At 43.1% G+C, this 19,830-nt stretch overlaps 2 protein-coding genes across 2 annotated transcripts; both read left to right on the top strand.

Annotated features, from left to right (window-relative positions):
• Window positions 1-528: 528 nt before the first annotated feature.
• Window positions 529-7,076, top strand: LOC310793270 (C-signal; the record flags this gene model as incomplete). Its single annotated transcript, XM_083655061.1, has 6 exons — window positions 529-681; window positions 1,848-1,899; window positions 2,245-2,432; window positions 5,254-5,415; window positions 5,956-6,066; window positions 6,963-7,076. The coding sequence occupies 6 exons, from the start codon at window positions 529-531 to the stop codon at window positions 7,074-7,076; spliced, it is 780 nt and encodes a 259-aa protein (XP_083511187.1).
• Window positions 7,077-9,645: 2,569 nt separating this feature from the next.
• On the top strand, window positions 9,646-19,400 carry syt19 (synaptotagmin XIX). The gene is made up of 9 exons (XM_083654451.1): window positions 9,646-9,846; window positions 11,655-11,875; window positions 11,982-12,055; window positions 13,535-13,648; window positions 13,796-13,981; window positions 15,861-16,010; window positions 16,924-17,043; window positions 17,156-17,267; window positions 17,641-19,400. Exons 2-9 carry the CDS (start codon window positions 11,680-11,682, stop codon window positions 17,949-17,951), a joined length of 1,263 nt encoding a protein of 420 aa, XP_083510577.1. The 5' UTR covers window positions 9,646-9,846; window positions 11,655-11,679; the 3' UTR covers window positions 17,952-19,400.
• Window positions 19,401-19,830: the final 430 nt, after the last annotated feature.

The raw sequence follows: 19,830 nt of genomic DNA, 5'->3' as shown, positions 1-19,830 counted from the left end.
TGTGTGTGTGTGTGTGTGAGTGAGTGAGTGAGTGAGTGAGTGAGTGAGAGAGAGAGAGAGAGAGAGAGAGAGAGAGAGAGAGAGAGAGAGAGAGAGAGACAGACAGACAGACAGACAGACAGACAGACAGACAGACAGACAGACTGACTCACCAGAATGGAAGGAGACAGAGGCTGTTTGGACTGTGGATGGAAGTTCAGGATCACTTGATGAATAATTAAATGTTTTCTTCCACAGAGACACAAAACAAACTTCAGCCTTGCTGGTTTTAATTTATGCATTAATTGTGGTCTGTCACACGCTGACATTTGGCACTGATTTCCTCTGCTGGACAATCATGTAAAAGGTTCTGGCTCGGCTCCGGTGGAGCAATCCTCCCACCTGCTGGCCGTTCCTGAGCATGACATCACACGGACACCGGAGGACCATTGTTGATCCCAAAGCTCTGGATAGTCACACGCCACGTGTAGGCTACACTCAGCTGCCCGGTTACAAACACGGTAAACGTACAGAACTAAACCCAACAGTATGAGTGGTGTAATGACTTTCAAAAAGTGCGCTTCTGTGCTGGTAACGGGAGCTAGTCGGGGGCTCGGCCTGCAGATTGTCGACAGCCTGGCGACGGGAGGATTCTCACCGGGCAAGATCATAGCCACCAGCAGGAAGCCTGGGAGCGCACAGGTAAACAACAACACTTACAGAGTTGATCCAACACGCTACTAACGCTACTTTAGCCATGCTTGTGCTGTGGTGCTGCGAAATGTGGCGCTGTAAGTTCAACACACCGTTATGACAGAAACCCTAGGCTACATGATCCACTGTGTAATGTTACACTGTCCCACACATTGGCACTGCAGCCAGGCAAAGAGCGTGGAAGTAAAGAGACGACATGCTTGTGCATTTTGGAAGCAGACGCTAGAGGCGCTGCGGTAGCGCCAAAACAGCACCGCCGCCATATTGGCCCCTAAAATCAGCCTTCCTTGCAGTCTCATGTAGGCTACTATGTTTTCTTTAAAATAAATAAATCAGTAAATTGAATTTGTAAATCTGAACCCATGATTTCTGATGATTGCTGTATTTGTTTTCTAATCAATGAAATTCTGAATGAATCTTTACAAACACATTTTAGCCTACATGTTTCTGCTTTGATTCTTTCATAGTAAATCGTTAGAATAGTATGCATATTTAGTATATCTTCATTGTTCAACTGGCAGAGGTACTTTTGTATGTGGTACAAAGTAGAAAGTCAGGTTGCAAGCACACTCAAAAAATATTAAAAACTCACTGGGTGCAAGGCAAGCACGAATATTGGACAAGAGAAAAGCCAGCACTCCAAATGTCTTTTTTGTTGATTTATTTCCTCCTCAATACACCTGGGCAGCAGCAACGAACGTTTCAGTCAGAGACCTTCCTCAACGCTGAGGAAGGTCTCTGACTGAAACGTTCGTTGCTGCTGCCCAGGTGTATTGAGGAGGAAATAAATCAACAAAAAAGACATTTGGAGTGCTGGCTTTTCTCTTGTCCAACTTTTGTATGTGGGACATTTTACTGGATGCTGTTTGGTTTAACTAGTCTCCTTATATTAGGGGCCAAGTTGGGGAAGGCGTAGCCACGCTGCTGCGCGTTGTGTATCACTTGAATGTATGTTCTTTGCTGCAGGTGCATGAAGTAACGGCAACAGGTGACACTAGATGGCGCTGTGGTCTTGTACTCCAGTGGTTCTCAAACTTTTTTGGCTTCATATATATATATATATATATATATATATATATATATATATATATATATATATATATATATATATATATATATAATTAGCCTCATAATAATCTGTTTTTGTCTCACAGAAACTTCAGGAACTGGCAGAGACATATTCCAACATCCACATCATCACCTTGGGTAAGACAGAGAGCATGGATGGGTGGTGAGCTGTAACTTCTGGTATATCTTCTTGATGTTGTGAAATACAGTATTTGCGGCTGGACTATCGAGCCTGCGCAGCTAGTCATCATATAAAATTGAGTAAGTCCGCTCTGTCTGTCTGCATTTTTGGTCATGTTTTTGGTCCCACATTGTGAGATTTGTGATGATTTTGGTCAGTAATGATGTCACTGATGATGTCACAATGTCTATCAAATTCATTTTATTTCACCCAAAACACTGTCCAGCCTGTCATTCTGTCCATTCTGATGAGTCTTTGCTTGGTTTTTGGTGACTATGTGTGTCTATGTGGTCTCTCCTGAGATGTCGTGAGCCAGGAGAGCATAGAGAAGGCAGCAGAAGAGGTGGGCCAGCTGGTGCGAGACGAGGGTCTCAACTGCCTGATCAACAACGCAGGCATCAACGTGGTGGCCAACTTCCAGACGGTGACCGCAGAGATGATGATCGAGAACTTCCACACCAACTCTGTGGCCCCTCTCATGGTGACCAAGGTAACCACTTCCTCTCATGGTCACCAAGGTAACCGCTTCCTCTCATGGTCATCAAGATAACCACTTCCACATCCCAGTGTCCATTAGGATTACTGGAGTGGCTCCTTAATGTAATGGACTGACAAAAAATACTTTGGAGGGTTGGAATCACCCATGCTCTTTTCATTTTGCACAGCATGTTAAATGTGTGGAGCTCTGAGCACACCAGATACTGAAATTCAAATATATCTGAATATGCAGCAAAATGCCATACTTATATGTAAATATATATGCTTGTCATAGTCGCCAAAAGCAGCAGCCATTACTAGTTCTTCTACAGCCATTTTCTGAGAGGAAATGTGGGCGGGGTTTTCACGGGTCCTAGAAATCCTTGAACGTTTGTGAATTTCAGGGGGGAAATCATAAATCAAGGCCTTGACAGTTTTTGAAAAATAGACATAAATAGACATGAGTCATTGGAAATACTTGAATTTATATATTTTGCGCAAGAATATAAATTTAAATTCTTTTGATTTTTTGTTTGATTTACTTGCACACATGCAAGCCTCTCTCTCTTGTTTTCTTTGAGCTTCTGTAAAGCCTACTACTAGTTCTCATCAAAATCCCAAACCTTGATCCGTGTCTCAAACTCAAACTGTGCTGTGTTGGGTCCTGGAATTTGAGGGAATTGGGTATGGAAAGTAAATGAATGTGATGTTTATGAAGGAGTGGGAACCCTGAAAAACATCATATTCAGTGGCTTCAGGCAGGACGCTCCTACAGCTCTCTTATCCCAGGGTTATTCATATGAATCAAAAGTAGGGATGCACCGATTGCCATTTTCTTGGCCGATTCCGATTTCCGATTTTTGAATAGTCTGACTTGCCGATACCGATTTTTGCCGATTCCGATTTTTTTTTCTAAAAACAACAATTGACAGCTTACACAAACGTTTTTGTAACTTTGTTTGAAAATTAAGATTCATAGAACAATTCTTACATCTAATGGGGATCCAAATAATCTTATCTTATCTTATCATTTGCATGAAGTAGGACCATCTCACTCAAACACATCTCAAAATAAAAGTGTTCCAGGTTAGGCTACTGGACAGAGCTTTTTTGTGCAAATACAATGAATACAAAAATTAAATTAAATCCAATAGCCTATATCCCACAGCTATCATGCATTTACTTTTCCAAAAGAAAACAGGTGCAACAGAACATCAAAATGATCCATGGACAAGGAGTTTATAGCCTGGCTCCAGACCAGTCCTCTTGAGTAGAGGGGAAATGAGTTTATGAGTTACAGTAACGATCTTCAGTCTGAATATCAGGCGGAGTTTACACACAGTCCGAAGTTTGGTATGCGTATTTTTATCTGCCATCCGAAAAAATATCGTCACGCACAGAAATCCTTGCACACTTGTGAGTCCGATGCATTTTTATTATTATGTCCGTCGTTCTATTTGCAATACGAAACAAATAGTCTCTCCTGTATCTACGTTACAACATGACTGACAGGCAGGCACCAGCGCTGATGTGGAATGGAAAAGGCAGGTCGGGGAATGGTGGACACAATGCTCGCGTTCACCTCGCCAAGTCGGCTGTGCACTGTGGCAGCAGCACTGCTTCCCGGGTAGAGAGAGCAGAGAGAGGGGGGCCAGTGAGGTGAAGCGAGCCGCTCAGACTTGACTCCAGCCGAGCGGGACTCGGCCGCATCTCTGTCTCCACGGCTTATTTTCGACTGTGTGTGTGCGTGACAAACTGCGAGATTTGTCTACTTCACTGACGGTGAAAAAAATCCACAACGAGGAAGGTATGCTGGCGTGTGTGGTGTGGTGGCTGGGTGCCTGTCTCGGTGCTTTGGGGTGCGCGCACGTCATGTGAAAATCGGCTCACAGAATCGGCTATTTAGAGTGACCGGAACAGATCACCGATCGAGGCCGATCACGTGAAAATCGGCCATTTCCGGTCACGTGCTGATCGATCGGTGCATCCCTAATCAAAAGTCTCACTTCACAGGTCAGAGGTCAGAGGTCAGAGGGGAGGCTGAGCTACAGAACAGAACAGCAGCCTGGAGCTGGGAGGGTTTCAGTTGATCAGAAACGTGTCAGCAGGGCGGGTGGCTGCCGACACCACGATAACGCTAATTAATACTTAGGTCACCAAAGGTCACTCTGCAGTTTGCCCTGACTTTGCAGCCCCACAGAAGAATTTAAACTCGGTGTAGCTCTTGAGTAAATGCTGCAGTATTAAAAGGGGTGGGTGTGTTTAGTGTAACTGCACACTGCACGATTTTGTTTTAAACTTAAAGACCCCCTAAAGTCATGTTTCAAGATGTATATAAAATACGCTACTTTGAATAATAATTTGTGTCTGATGGTTTTTCCCACAAAAAAAAGGGTCAATTATCTTGTTAAACTCCTTGAAATGACTTCCCCTCCTTCGCCCTTCATTTAAAAATCCAAAGCAACCAATCAGGGTTATCTAGAACCTAACTAGCCAATCACAGCATACAAGACGGGCTTTCAACACATTCTCACTCCCAACCCGTGACAAAGTGATGACAAGGGTTTCCTGAGCGATCTGCAGTATACAGTATGATGAGTACAGCAGACAATTGTGGAAACAGTCTTCTAGTGTCAAACTCTGCACAGACATCATTCTGCACAGTGAAGCTCAGACAACTGTAGGAACAAGAAGGAAATCTGATATTTTTACTTTAGGGGGTCTTTAATTACACACTAACATTATTGTCTCACATTTTGCATGTCTTGTTGCCTTTTGCAGATCTTTGATTTTTGTTTGTTTGTTTGTTTGTTTGTTTGTGTCTCTCCTGCCAGGCGTTTCTGCCCCTGTTACAGCAGGCGGCGTCCAGAGGAGGAGCAGGTATGGGCATCCAGAGGGCGGCCGTCATCAACATGACCTCCCTGCTGGGCTCCGTGGAGCTGAACTGGGGGGAAATGGCAAACAACATCAAATGGTACCCATACAGGACATCCAAGGTATATACTGTATATATACGTGTTCGCATGCAGCAAAAACACTCTCTCTTATTTGTATTTGAGCACTCTGCAGATTAGTATGGTTACAAAAGGCGGGGGCAGGCTTTCTGCTTGCTGTTGTGTATTTCTATGTTTTTCTCTGTGTTTTATTGCCTCGTGCTGCACTATAATTGGTTGAATATTGTTATTTGTGAGTTGAAAGGGGATGAAGAGAAATCAGATCCCCCCTTTCTGGCACACGACACACACTGCATAACGATGGATTTGATGGAAAATGTGAGGGGAAAACATCAACTAATCCATCCATTGTTCCACTTATTTTTTGATTGCACTTGCAACTTTGTGATTGTCTTTAGTTATCTTCCTACTTCTTATCCCTGTATATTGATGTGACCGCTACGCTGCATACAGACACTAAGACAAATTCCTCGTATGTAACTTGCATACTGTGGCACTAAAAGTGATTCTGATTCTGATACTGATTCTGATTCTGATTCTGATTCTGATTCTGATTCTGACTTGTTGTGCTCACCTTCTCAGTCTGCCCTCAACATGGTGAGTCGTTGCATGGCAGTGGACCTGGAGCCTGATGGGATTCTGTGCACGGCTCTGCACCCAGGCTGGGTCCGCACCGACATGGGTGGTCCTGAGGTGAGTCTGTGCATGGCTCCGCAGTCCGCACCCAGGCTGGGTCCGCACCGACATGGCTCTGCACCCAGGCTTGGTCCGCACTGACATGGCTCTGCTGCACCCAGGCTGGGTCACTGTGCAAAAGGGACCGAGTGAGAGCCTTTGGAGCACTTTAGGACCCAGAATAACACTTGATTTGCTACACGATTGTCGGGTCATTTGTTGGGCCGGTTGGTTGACGTTTTTCAAATTGTGCCATTTCCAAAAATGCTAAATATATTGATGCAAACCCGACTACAGTAGTGTGCTTTGTATGGAGCAGGGTGATGAAAATCATGAAACCTAGGCAGTGTGTCTGTCGCTATGTTTCTATCCAATGGTTAAAGCGCCTTTTGAAATTGAATGCTAATCAGGTGCATTTGCACCAGCTGGGTTAAGGCGAATACATTTGCTACCTGAATGCATTGATGGCAGAAAAACACTTTTCAATTTGTATGCAATGAGACAGAACCAAGACTGGGTCTTCATTTATTTGACAAATGCATTTCGCGTCGCTGTTTACTGTGCAGTTTCTTCATCAACAAAACACTTTTCTGCCTCAAGTGAGTGTCAAAATGTTTCTACGATATCTGGATGAGATTTCATTTTAAAAATGCCCTTTCCACTCAGCTTCCTGTCATTCAAAACCTAAAAATCATTTGCAAGAAATACTCTGATGGAATCCCCACTGATGTGTTGGTTTGGTGTTTTATTGCTCGGTGGTACCCTGTGTGGTCAAAATGGTGCTTAACGTACCAATTAATGTTCAGATATTGAAATACCTTTGCATTTTTTAGAGTCCAATGTGTATTAAATGAGATCCGTAGCATGACATGTCTGTATCGAATATTGTTTTCTGTGGATCTCTCTCCTTCCAGGCTCCACTGACTCCAGAGGAGAGCATCTCCTCCATCTTGTCTGTGATTGGTGGACTGACTGAAAAGGATCATGGGTCATTTCTGCACTATACAGGAGAGCCGCTGCCTTGGTGACCCTGATCACCATGGTGATGAGGAGGATGACTACCTAATGGGTATTTAGTCTGTTACCAAAAACGGACTCTATGCAAAGATGATTGTTGATTGCTCATAGTGCACAATGTAAAGTCTAATCTACGATGTTGTTTAGTAGGACTTTCAGATTCTACTATAACTCAAATGCGATCTAATTTTAGTGCTTATAAAATAATCAAAATCTACATAATGGATTTACAGCTTTGAACAATCAAAGCTAATGTAGCTGCTTCATACTGTAGCTTAAACAGTGCATCCTCAGGCCAGTGCAGCCCTGAATACCTGTGATGTATTTAAGAAATGTTACCCGTTTTGTTTAAACTATGTTGAAATAAGGGATTATAAGGTTCAGGTCAGGACAGACAAACCCTGTCTTTATTAGTCACAATGCACCAATGCATGCACTTATGCATTACACACACACACACACACACACACACACACACACACACACACACACACACATATGCAATGTTGCTTGTATTCTGTTAATTTTGAATTTGCATGGGATCTTGTACTGGCCAATTTCCCCATACTGCCCTCGGTCGCTGCTCCACCCTCTGCCAATCTGGGGAGAGCCGTGTACTAGCACCATGCTTCCTCCGACACATGCGCAGATGCCAGCCGCTTCTTTTTCACCTGACAGCGGGGAGCTTCACCGGTTAATATGGTTTTATTTTTCTAATATGCTGTGTATTCTGAACTGTGTGTTCTCTATGGTTTACAGTATAAAATCAGAACGGAGAAAACTTCCCATAAAAATAAAACACTATTTTACTGCAGTATTAGCCTACTGGACAAGTTATAAGCTAAGCTTCGGGTCTATCTATTTAGAAATGCATTTGGTCTGTTCGTGAGATAGTTCATCGTTGCTATTTAGCATGTTTGGTTTTATTATAATAAACTTTACAGCACCAGTATTAGCATTATTGCTAACTTGAAGCAGTAATAAAAGTTTGAAATATTGATTGTCCATGAGTGTTTCAATCATCAAACTGCAGTGCAGCAATACTTTAGATCAGCTCACACTTTATATTATACCAATATTTTATAACCTTGTTAAAATTATGTCAGATCACCATTGGCTACCGGTATCAGAGGATTAGCAGCCAAGAACAGGTTAGCTTGATCTGCCTTGGTTTCCCATTTGGTACAGTATGACTCTTTCCTCTGTAATCCAGAGATGCAACACCTTCCCATCCCCATGCTGTGTTCTCCAATGCTGGACAGGCCTAATCCACGATACGATACGATACATTACTCTGCTGTAAGTAAGTACCAATTCATTTCCATTGAGCAACAGTGCAGGATGAAGCTACAAATATGTGTTAGCAACCCTCTTAAGTACCGAGGATGAGGAGGAGTACTGGAGAAAAACTGCTGTATGATGTGAAATCCCAGGCACACACAGTGATGCACAGCACTGTGCTACATGTGGAGATGTGCAATATGGTTGTTATTTCTGCTGTACAGATTATTAGTCATTGAAGTTGTCAATACAGTGTGATAATACCATGATCTAACCACCAGATGGTGCTTTTCATTTCAAGTGAAGAAAAATAAATGTTCTCTCTGTGTGTGTGTGTGTGTGTGTGTGTGTGTGTGTGTGTGTGTGTGTGTGTGTGTGTGTGTGTGTGTGTGTGTGTGTGTGGTCTCAGTGAGGTGCTGGTGACGGGCAAAAATCCATTGAAAAAGAGGAGACCGCACACTCTGGCTCAGATGCAAAGATTTAGTAAAAAGACAACGTTTGGCCTTTGTCAAGTCGTGTCGACAGAGTGAGAAACACAACTTTCAAACTTTGTAAAAGTGTCATTGTGTAAAACAGTACTTGCCGTTTCTGACATTGAATCACATTCAGTTCAGTTTGTGACATGGTTGACGGCCACTGACGTAGGTGGCCCATAGCAATTGTTGCTTGTGAAGTTGTTGTGAACCGCGTCACACACCTGTGAGCTAAACATACACAAGGAACCAGGAAGTTTAGTCTAAAATGGAATTCTTCCTCATTCTTGGAATGATGGGTTTGGGCTGTATAACGACTCTACCTACTTCTCATTCAGCAAGCTGCCCTGACAGTATGTCCTGTTGGCTATCCAGTGCTGAGGTAGCTAGTGTTGAGGTAGCTACTGTTGAGGTAGCTAGTGTGCTGAGGTAGCCTACATGTCCTTACAGTATGTCCCAAAGTAACCCTGTAGTTTAGTGGGTCATGAACTGAATTAAGTGAACAGTGTCATTCTCTTCCATCTTTGCCGGCCAGCAAACAAATAGTTGTTGAGTTTACAACCAATGATGATAATAAAAAAAATCATTGAGGACAAAACGTTTGAACAGTTGAGGAGAGGTTTATAGCGTCTCTTATCGTCCTCAGTGTACGGTGCCTGCGCAGCTGATTTGGGTACGGCTGGATGATAAAACAGCTGACACCGACGTGCCATGTCAAGCTCTCTGGAACGTCACTCACTTCGATCTAATCAGACCAGTTTGCCCAGAAAGGTGTGTCAGGTTGGTCCTGCATGTGTGTGTGTCTGTGTGTAGAGAGAGAGTCTGCCTGAGAGAGACAGAGGATGAGTGTACGACAGAGTAACACAGCTAACAGAAAACAGGAGGAACAGTTACTGCTCATTTGAACATCTCAGCTTAATTGGCTGTTTGGCTCTGATTAAATTCGAGCTTGAAAGCATGGATTTATAGCACGGGGTGATGTTTGAATTCCTCGCGCAGAAAAAGATGAGTGGAGTTTGCAATAGAGGTAAACTATATTCTTTATTTGTATGTGGAATATTTTTTGATGCAAGTGGAGAACAGCGTGCTCTGATTTAACATTTGAAAGAGAAAACTTTCACCGCAAACATGTTGATATAAAGTAGACTGAATTATGTACAGCTATAACCAATAACTATAACCACTTCACGTGTACAGTATGCTGCCTATAGTGACTGAGCTGAGGACAATAACTGTTTCTTCACTCTTCCATTTTATTCTACGGTGAAAAAAATATTAAATGTTAAATATTAAATATTAGTGTTATTCAAATGTGTAAGAGTGAGCCACATAAGTGGGCAGTGACACCAATGTTTGTTTGTTTTTTGCTTCATACCCATTTGTAAGTCCACAAACTAGAATACTGTGTTTTCTGCATCAAACATTTTCTCATTTTAATAGGAATAGGCTACTGGCTGCTTTGTAGATTCTCCTTCCCAGGTTCAACTTGTTTTACATAAAATGTCAGCAAGATCAGCTATTTGACTAGACAGTTCCTGATAAGTGATACGCACGTCCTCCTCCTGACCACAGCACAGCACAGACATCTCCGTTTCCTTTACCTTCACTCTTGAGATAGCAGCACAAGGGCACTTTTACTTGTTAATTCATGCATACATACACAGTATTTTTGTATTCGTGGGTTTTATATGCACTGTGGTGGGGATGCATGCAAATGTAACACAAAGGTTATTTACTTATGTATGTTTGTTGTAAGAATAGACAATTAGCAAGTTAGACATGTTATGGAGGCAACAAGTACTGTCAAAATGTAATATCTATTTATGACATATTTTCAGTATAGGCACATTGCAGGTCCAGAGAATTGGCCATTGAACAGTTCGGTTCAGTTCAGTTTATTGAAAAAAGGGGACAGAGCATATTAATCAACAATTCAGTGTAAATACACCAGGTTTAGCCAAAAGGCTAGTTTCCACCTGTAGTCCCCGGCCAAGGTGTTGCAACAGGCTTCCTAAAAGAATAAAAATAGAAATAGAAGTAAACTGTAAAAACACACAGAGCAAAGCTATAGCGCAGGTTAAAAAGGACACGAGTAAAAAAGACACAGCAGTCTCAACAGGTACATGCATAGGAGACAACAGAATAACAAACCTGAACAGCTTTGTTTCTTCTTCTTATGTTTAGTTAGTTTGCTGGCTAGTTCAAGCTACTGTAATTTAGCAAAGCAAATGATGATAAAGCTTTAACATCAGGTGTATTTGTACATAAAGTATTTTATAAATACACCTGTCCTTATTAATGGAGAAAAGCATCCCATCTATCCTAATTGAGATTCAATAGATTTGCCCTTTTTGTCAACTTTCTGGTGTCAAATATGTACATTTCTCTCCCCTCAGGAAGTGTCTCCTAGTCTCCTTATTATGGGATGTGGTCCTGTCCTAGTCTCCTAGTCTCTTTATTATGGGCTGTGTTCTTGTCCTAATCTCCTAGTCTCCTTATTATGGGCTGTATTCCTGTCCTAATCTCCTAGTCTCCGATGTGGTCATGTCCTAATCTCCTAGTCTCCTTATTATAGGCTGTATTCCTGTCCTAATCTCCTAGTCTCCTTATTATGGCCTGTGTTCTTGTCCTAATCTCATAGTCTCCTTATTATGGGATGTGGTCCTGTCCTAATCTCCTAGTCTCCTTATTATGGGATGTGGTCCTGTCCTGATCTCCTAGTCCTCTTATTATAGGCTGTGTTCCTGTCCTGATCTCCTAGTCTCCTTGTTATAGGCTGTGTTCCTGTCCTGATCTCCTAGTCTCCTTGTTATAGGCTGTGTTCCTGTGTTGCAGAGGTATGTAGGACACATGGAAGCAGATGATGGTGATGGTGGTGGTGATGGTGATGGAGCACACAGCCTCTGTGTCTGCTGCAGAGCTGCGGTTGCCCTTCTCAGACACGGTCAAGTACTGCCTCCTGGGCATCTCCGTGACGCTCCTGCTGGTGGCCCTGGGCATCCTGCTGTGGCAGGCCATCAGATGCTGCACACACACACACACCACACGAGATGCTGGTGAGTACGAGGGAGGAGAAGAGGACTGTGATGATGATGATGATGATGCTGGCTGTCTGATGAAGAAAGTCATCAACAACAAGCTTGTGTCTGAATCTTACTCCAGGAACCGGTGGCCTGCTCTACTCTGATGACAAGTCCTCAACACCAGGAAACTACTCGGGCGCTCCAAGTACTAAGGTGGGGGGGAGAGCTGCCGATTAATCAGAATGTGAATATGTTCCAAGATATCAAATGATAATAATGTGTTATGGGAACAAAATTCACAGCAGCACCTATGTGTGATTATCCTTGATTCAGATGACCAGATTTTTAGAGCAAATCTGGGGCATTTGTCCTTCTCTTTGGTTTTGTTTAGCTAACTGAAGAATTGGGCGTGGCTACTGATGGCAACCGTGGAGGTTCTATTGAGAGGCAAAGTGGAACGTCACTTCCTGCTTCAGCACTGTACCAGAGATTTTCATCTGCCATTTATTTTCCCATAGACATTTCGTAAAATGCTTATAAAATAGTTGTAATTCGTCGAACCAAACGGTTCAGCTAACGCTATAATCGGGAGAGACCATAGAACATTTCACTCGGACCAAAAAAAAAATAAACATCGAAAAAATATTTTCTTTAAACCCGCATTTTTTTACGTTTTGGTCCCAGTGAAATGTTATGCGATCTCTCCTGTTTCTAAATATATCTGTACCGTTTGGTTTGAACCAGTAAAACAATTTTTTATACACATTTTACGAAATGTGTATGGGAAAATAAATACAGTGCTGAAGCAGGAAGTAGGCGGTTACTTTGCCTCTCTATATCCTACTAGTGCCTACAGTACAAGTTAGATACATGTTGAAGTTATTCATCAGTACGTACAGACTTTTATTAGTCTTAAGGCTTCTGTGTCAGTTCTCATCTTGACATGGCTGTCATTATTAGAAATAGTAAAAAGATGAATTTAGTTTTAAAGTTTAGTCCTATTTGCTATTTACCCATGATGCTGTTGATTGGTAGAGTTCTTTCTCAGAACAATCCATCCTGTTCCTCAAAGTAGCTCTGGAAAGTTGGAAAAACTAAATGCCAGGTCAATGGGGTCATGCTCCTGTTAAGTTAAGTTACCGTAAGTTAAGTTAAGTTAAGTTAAGTTATCATTGGTACATGTAAGTGGCAAATTGCGCTAGAAAACTTTAAAAAACGGGACCTATACCTTCATAATAACCACATTATGGTTCTACTACCATATATTTGTAGTTTATGTATGATTACCTGAGGAGTCAGGCTGGTTCTGTACTCAGCCTAAAGCACACACTGGGCGAGGTGTGTGTGTGTGTGTGTGTGTGTGTGTGTGTGTGTGTGTGTGTGTGTGTGTGTGTGTGTGTGTGTGTGTGTGTGTGTGTGTGTGTGTGTGTGTGTGTGTGTGTGCGTGCGTGCGTGCGTGCGTGCGTGCGTGTGTGAGAGCGATGCTGCTTGTGTGTGAGCAGCGCTGGATTAAAGTTGATCTTTGTTTAGACAAGGGAGAGTTGACACTAGTCAAGTCAAATAAAGCAATGGACCGCTGCATGTGTCATGTGATACAGTTGTCTTAGGTGTGTGTGTGTGTGTGTGTGTGTGTGTGTGTGTGTGTGTGTGCGTGCGTGCGTGTGTGTGTGTCCGTGCGTGTGTGCTCCCCAGGTAGAGGATGTGGCCACGGAGGCCCGCAGGCTAAGTCGCTGCCTGGGCTCGTCCCCCTCCTCAGGACCCAGTCAGGCAGATGGGGAGCTGGAGGAGCAGGCCGACCTGGAGAGTGTAAGAGACATTTATGTTCCTGGTGTCAAAAATCTTGTAAATGTCTTCATATATATATATATATATATATATATATATATATATATATATATATATATATATATATATATATATATATATATATATAATATATCACACCCTCTCCAGGTCCATGGGTCGCTGCGTTTCTCCCTGTACTTCGACCGGCTGCAGTGCCGCCTGGTGGTCACCGTGCTGCAGGCAGAGGGGCTGCAGGGGCGTGGCCACACCCACAGCCTCCAGCCCTTTGTCAGGCTCAGACTGATGTGGGCGGGCTCAGAGGGAGTGGACGTGGAGGAGTTTTTGGATGAGGAGGTAATCTTGCTTTCTGTGTGATGTTAGAATTCAGCTGCGTAGGGGGGTACGGTGGTGCAGTGGTAAGCACTGTCGCCTCACAGCTCGAAGGTCCTGGGTTCGATTCCCACCTGGGACGCTGTGAACGCTGAAGGAATGCGTGCCCGTCCGCATGTCCTCGAGTGCCCACCGCCCGGGTGGGGTCATCAAAAAGGGCCTTTCTGTGTGGAGTTTGCATGTCCATGTCTCGGAGGAAGCATGGAGCCAGTTTCGGCTCTTCCCAGATCGGCAGAGGGTGGAGTAGCAACCAGGATAAATACATTAAAATTAGCACTAATGGGGAATAAAAATGGGATAAAAAATTGGGGAAAAAATAATAAAAAGGAAAGGAAAAAAGAATTCAGCTGCGTTGGCTAGTGTCATCATGTCACATGACAGTTTAATTGAAAGCACACTGGTTGAAATGAACTTGCGAATGTGAATTGAGTGCATCAGAGTTTGTGAATTCCCTTAACACATTGAGTGCCAGCGACGCCAAATGGCGTCAGGAGAAATTTACCGTAGGCTGCCAGCGACGCCAAATGGCGTCAATAACTCCAAATTCATATTTTGACGGGGGGATGTCGATCTAAGCCTCTTACATCGCCTCTTACAATATGGGAGCTATTGAATGTGTCTAACCTATTTTACAGAACCCTTAGGTGGCGACAGTGCCCTCCCGATTAGACAAAGGCCAGGAGAAAAGAGAGAAGAAGTCATGAGGAAACGGAATACGGAAATCGCATCGATATGCTTGAAGCATAACGTTAGCTGTGCCTGTGAACAGCAGTCATCTGCTGCCACAATTGAGCCCCATCCGTGTCCGCTGCGATAGTCCATCCATATGATTTAGTTGCCGACACGGCGACACCAGCGTCTTTCTGAAAAGTTACATTATTCTCAGCTGGGAGCCGAGGACACGCTGTAAAAAAGCGGGGGGATGCAGGCAGCAGACTTTTCAGTGCAGATCAAACTCAGAGCAAACCGCAGCAGAGACACTCGACTCCTCCCACCACGGAGGAGGAGGAGGAGGGGGGTGGGGCACGCAGGGCACTACAGCATACAACCATTGACAGTACACACACACCCAGGCAGCAGCAGGCTCGATGTTGGCCTATGTTTACATAAAGTTGTCTTGATTTCCAACTATTTTGAAGGTCCATGTGAAGAAGATAAAACAGTGCAGGACATGTTGTGTTTTGAATATTGTTATTATGTTACACATCAAATGAAAACTTTCAATGTGTAGTTTCATAAAAAAAAAGGTGATATCTTGTTTCCCTATGTAAATAGAGACTTCAATATCCAGCATGACCCCATGAAAGTGAACATTTTGATGTTAGACCAAGCTGTTTACTAATATTTGTAGAAAATAAACAAAACATTCTTTTGACATACTTTTTCCCGCAGGTAAACTAGACATTCTAACCTTTCATTTCAGCTATAGCATTTTGTTCAACTCAAAGCAGAATTCATTCTGTCGCCTTTCTAACATAAAGATGTGATTATCTCAGAAACTAATTTCAGCATGCTCTTTTCGGTCGAAAACACTCTTTTTCAGAGGGGTGTATTTCCAAAATGGAACGGTTTATAAACACAGTTTTTTTTTAAAATGAAACAGAAGGGTTCAAAGTTTCATTGAGGCTATTGGTTGTCCATATAAGAGGAACACAAAAAATGATATGGCTATATTAAAATGCATTGCGGCCTATGTGGCACAGTACAGCAACCTTTTGCCCAAGGGCCGTGGCACTCAAAGTGTTAACTGTGATGTCGTAATTTGTTGCCTGAAGAAATACCTGAACTTTTCCATTGAAAACCAAATAGCGCCACCTCAGGGTTGTTGCTGTGCTCCTCCTAGGGCTCTGGGGCGGCTCATGTCCTGTGCACAGTGCTGGAGGAGTGGCGCACGCGCATCGTGAAAGACAGCTGTGACCCTCTGTTTGGAGACCAGTTCAGCTGCAGCCTGCAAGAGGAGGACGAGCTGCTACACATCACACTCAGGATGGAGGTGCTGCAGCAGAGACACTCATCTGTCACACATTTGAAATATTTATTTATGTCCACATAAATACAAGTATGCAAAGGACATAAACAGTAATAGTGCAGTCAAATGCTGGGAGTCAGTCAGTTACATGAGTGCCCAGACGGCAAACACAATAATGCATACACATAAGAAACACACAGGATGATAACATGGCAGGTTGATATAGTTATACTGTAATGCAAGATAGTGGTCAGTATCCACTTCATGGGTACAAAAAGCAGCGCCTCCTCCATATTGAGCGGCTGCCGATAATAGTAGATATTGAACAATATCTCGCTAACTGCTTGGCCCTACACACACACACACACACACACACTATCCCTCAAATCAAAGTTTACATTCACAGCTAGAATAGACAGTTCACAGTTCAACTACTGTCATTTACAAGCAATCAAGTGTCATTTACAAGCAATCAAGCTCAGACATTTTGCAATGTCATTTTTTGACAAATAGTGGCACACCTCACGGTCAGATATTTTCTCAATAGTAATGTCGTCCAAGTCTACACTGAAGATTTTGTGACATATTTCACATTTTAGGAATTTAGCTGACACGCTAAATCCAGAGCAATTTGCAATGAGTGCAACAGTAGAGTGAGTTTCAATTACTAAATCATCAACACATGCAACAGTACGGATTGCAAACAAACATCCCTCTGTCCCATAAGTCATTCATGTTTAATAAAGAACCACTAGTTGCTAAGGAGAGAAGTAACAAAGGTTTTCAGTAACTTCCTTGTCTCATGCGTGCGTGTGTGTGTGTGTGTGTGTGTGTGTGTGTGTGTGTGCGTGTGTGTGTGTGCGTGTGTGTGTGTGTGTGTGTGTGTGTGTGTGTGTGTATGTGTGTGTGTGTGCATGCGTGCGTGCGCGTGTGTCAGGTGAGGGATTTTGATAAGTTCTCCAGACACATGTTGTTGGGAGAGGTGAGGCTTCCTCTGGGGCAGCTCAAGATCTCCTATCCTCTGGAAGTACAGGAGGATCTGCAGACACCTCAGAAGGTGGGACACACACAGTATTGTTTGTAATGTTCTTATTGTATTATATGAATGCACATTTTATTGAAATCTATTTTGTAAAATAAATAAATAAAAAGTCCCTCTCTGTGCACAGGATCTGGTGGGCCATGTGCTTCTCTCTCTGAAGTTTCTTCCCACGTCTCAGAGGCTGGAGGTGGGACTGCTAAAGATCAGAACGCTGCCCACTGACACACACTCAGATACCGGTAAACAACACACACACGCACACGCACACGCACGCATGCACACACACACACACACACACACAAACGCACACACACACACACACACACACACACACACACACACACACACACACACACACCACACACACACACACACACACACACACACACACACACACACACACACAGAGCTGTCATACACATCATGTATCATTGCTGTTTGATGCCCTGTTGCAGTCCTGTATGCGTGTGTGTGTGTGTGTGTGTGTGTGTGTGTGCGTGTGTGCGTGTGTGCGTGTGTGTGTGTGTGTGTGTGTGTGTGTGTATGTGTGTGTGTGTGCATGCGTGTGCGTGTGCGTGTGTGTGTGCGTGTGCGTGTCTGTGTCTGTTGCAGTCCTGTATGTCCGGATCAGCGTGCAGTGTAACCAGTGTAAGCTCCGGCACCAGAAGACCTCAGCCGCGGCCCGGTGCCAGGTGACCGTCTTCAACCAGGTGCTCATGTTCTCCCTACCGGAGTTTCCTCTGGAACAGTGTAAGATCCTGGTCTCTGTGTATGAGACCCGCACAAGCAGGAAGTCGTCCAAGCGCGTGATTGGCCAGTTGACTGTGGGGAAGGCGGGGAGGAGTTCTGAAGACCGCCACTGGAGCCTGATGATGCGTTCGGTCCGACAGCCAATAGCAAAGTGGCACCGCCTGTTCATCTGATGTACGACTCGCCGTCTTCTGGCGTATAGGTTGAAGATCTCCCCAAGAAGTGTCTCAAGATGTCCTCTTCCCACTGAATGACTCATATGAAGCTCAGCCACAGAGAACTTGGATGACCGAGATGTTCCACTCCCTTTCCCTGCTCTCTTCCTACCTCTCTCCCTCTCCACCTCCTCCCTTTCCCTGCTCTCTCCTACCCCATTTTCTCTCCCCCTTTCTCCCCCTCCCTCTGTCTCTCTCTAACATAAGATTGTTCAACCATGTTATTATTATTATTACTGTTATTGTTGTGTCCGCTAGATTTAGCTGCACACATTCTCTGTGAAGCCCTCTGAGACATGCTTGTGAATTAGGGCTATACAAATTGACTTGACTTGACTGACACTTCAGTCCGTTTTTTAGGCACTAGAGGGCGTGCATGTTCAGTGGATAGTAGGGTTGGTGGTGCCACTCATTCGTCATTCATTTGTGATTTTAGGATGGACCAGAGATCAACTGGACATGCTCCACTCCAACTTAGTCTTTAGTGAAAACATCTGACTTCTTCCAGGGGTACAAGTGTTTTCGTGTCATGTATGTGTCAGGGAATTTCACTTAGAAATGTACTTGGACAATAAAGGTGACCGTCGATAACAGCCATAGAGTTATAGTTTTCTCTTAGGTGCAGTACTTTGGCCAAACATCTTTTCTAAATTGCCAACCCCCCAGATTGATCAAGCACTTAAAGCTCTTAAATGGATCCTGAGTTGAAGCAAGCATCTGCCAGCTGCTGATCCTGTTCTGATCCAAATGCCAGGAAGCAAAAGTATAAAGTATCAGATTGTTATTTTTGTAAGTCTTCCATTCATAATTCTTCTAAAGTGAGATTATTGAATAAGTTGATCTTGAATGTACAATATGGAACCACTTAATTGAAGAACACGGGTAATTTATGCACCTAATCTCACAAATTCCCCACATTTTTCATTAGTCTTGGACAATTTCACTAAGAGTTTGCGCGATGACATCAAGAGGACGCTTATTCTTGTGACATACTGTATAAGAAGAGAAACGAGTGCAACAAAGTCCAAAATGCATTGTTTTATTGATATGAGATGAAGCCGTTATTTATTTTGTCACATAGCATGACATGAGTGCAGGGTTTTAAAAAGTTGGTCATGATGATGAGGGTCTTATAATGCATCTTAATGGGATTTTACGGTGTTGTAGGGTTTTCTGCTTCAAAGCTGGACCACACAGTAGTTTCAACTTGACATCATAAACATTCTAAATGGACCATAGCTTTAGTGCATGCTTACCAACTTCACTGTCCTATTTAAATGATAAATGCATAATACATGTTTTTGCATTCATAAATTGTGGTTTGGTGTGATTTATCAATGGTGTGACACTATACAGTATATGGTGTGACAGTCAAAGTTGGCAATAAAATGTGTTTTTTGTGATAAATCATAAAAATCTCATGGAGTTTGTCAAACTTAATCTAAAATATATTGAAAATCTTATGACATGTCGTACTTTGTGTGATGATTAAGACAATTAAATGTCATGAATTTGCATAAGGAAATGCTGGATCTCAAGATAGTCATGATAAAGAGTCATGATAAGTGATTTAAGAAAAGTATACCCCAATTATTATTTTATATACAATAACTTTCATGTCACACCATATGACACTTTTAGGGACTAATAGAACAAATTGGTGAATAAATTAGCGCATACGTCAGTCACCCCTACTGTATAGGCTACAGTATAGAACTTGTGTAAGTGGTGCTGCCCAATCAGGGCCAAGCGATTATTGTGCAATGTACAAGTCATGCCTTATTCAATTAAACATCAGAGAGAAACCATACTATTGAACCTGATGGGTTGGGGGGGG

This window comes from Poromitra crassiceps, assembly GCF_964638095.1.
Source record: "Poromitra crassiceps genome assembly, chromosome: 18".
Taxonomy (NCBI): Eukaryota; Metazoa; Chordata; class Actinopteri; order Beryciformes; family Melamphaidae; genus Poromitra; species Poromitra crassiceps.
The sequence above is the reverse complement of the archived record's forward strand: the minus strand, read 5'-3'. Positions and strand labels throughout refer to the sequence as shown.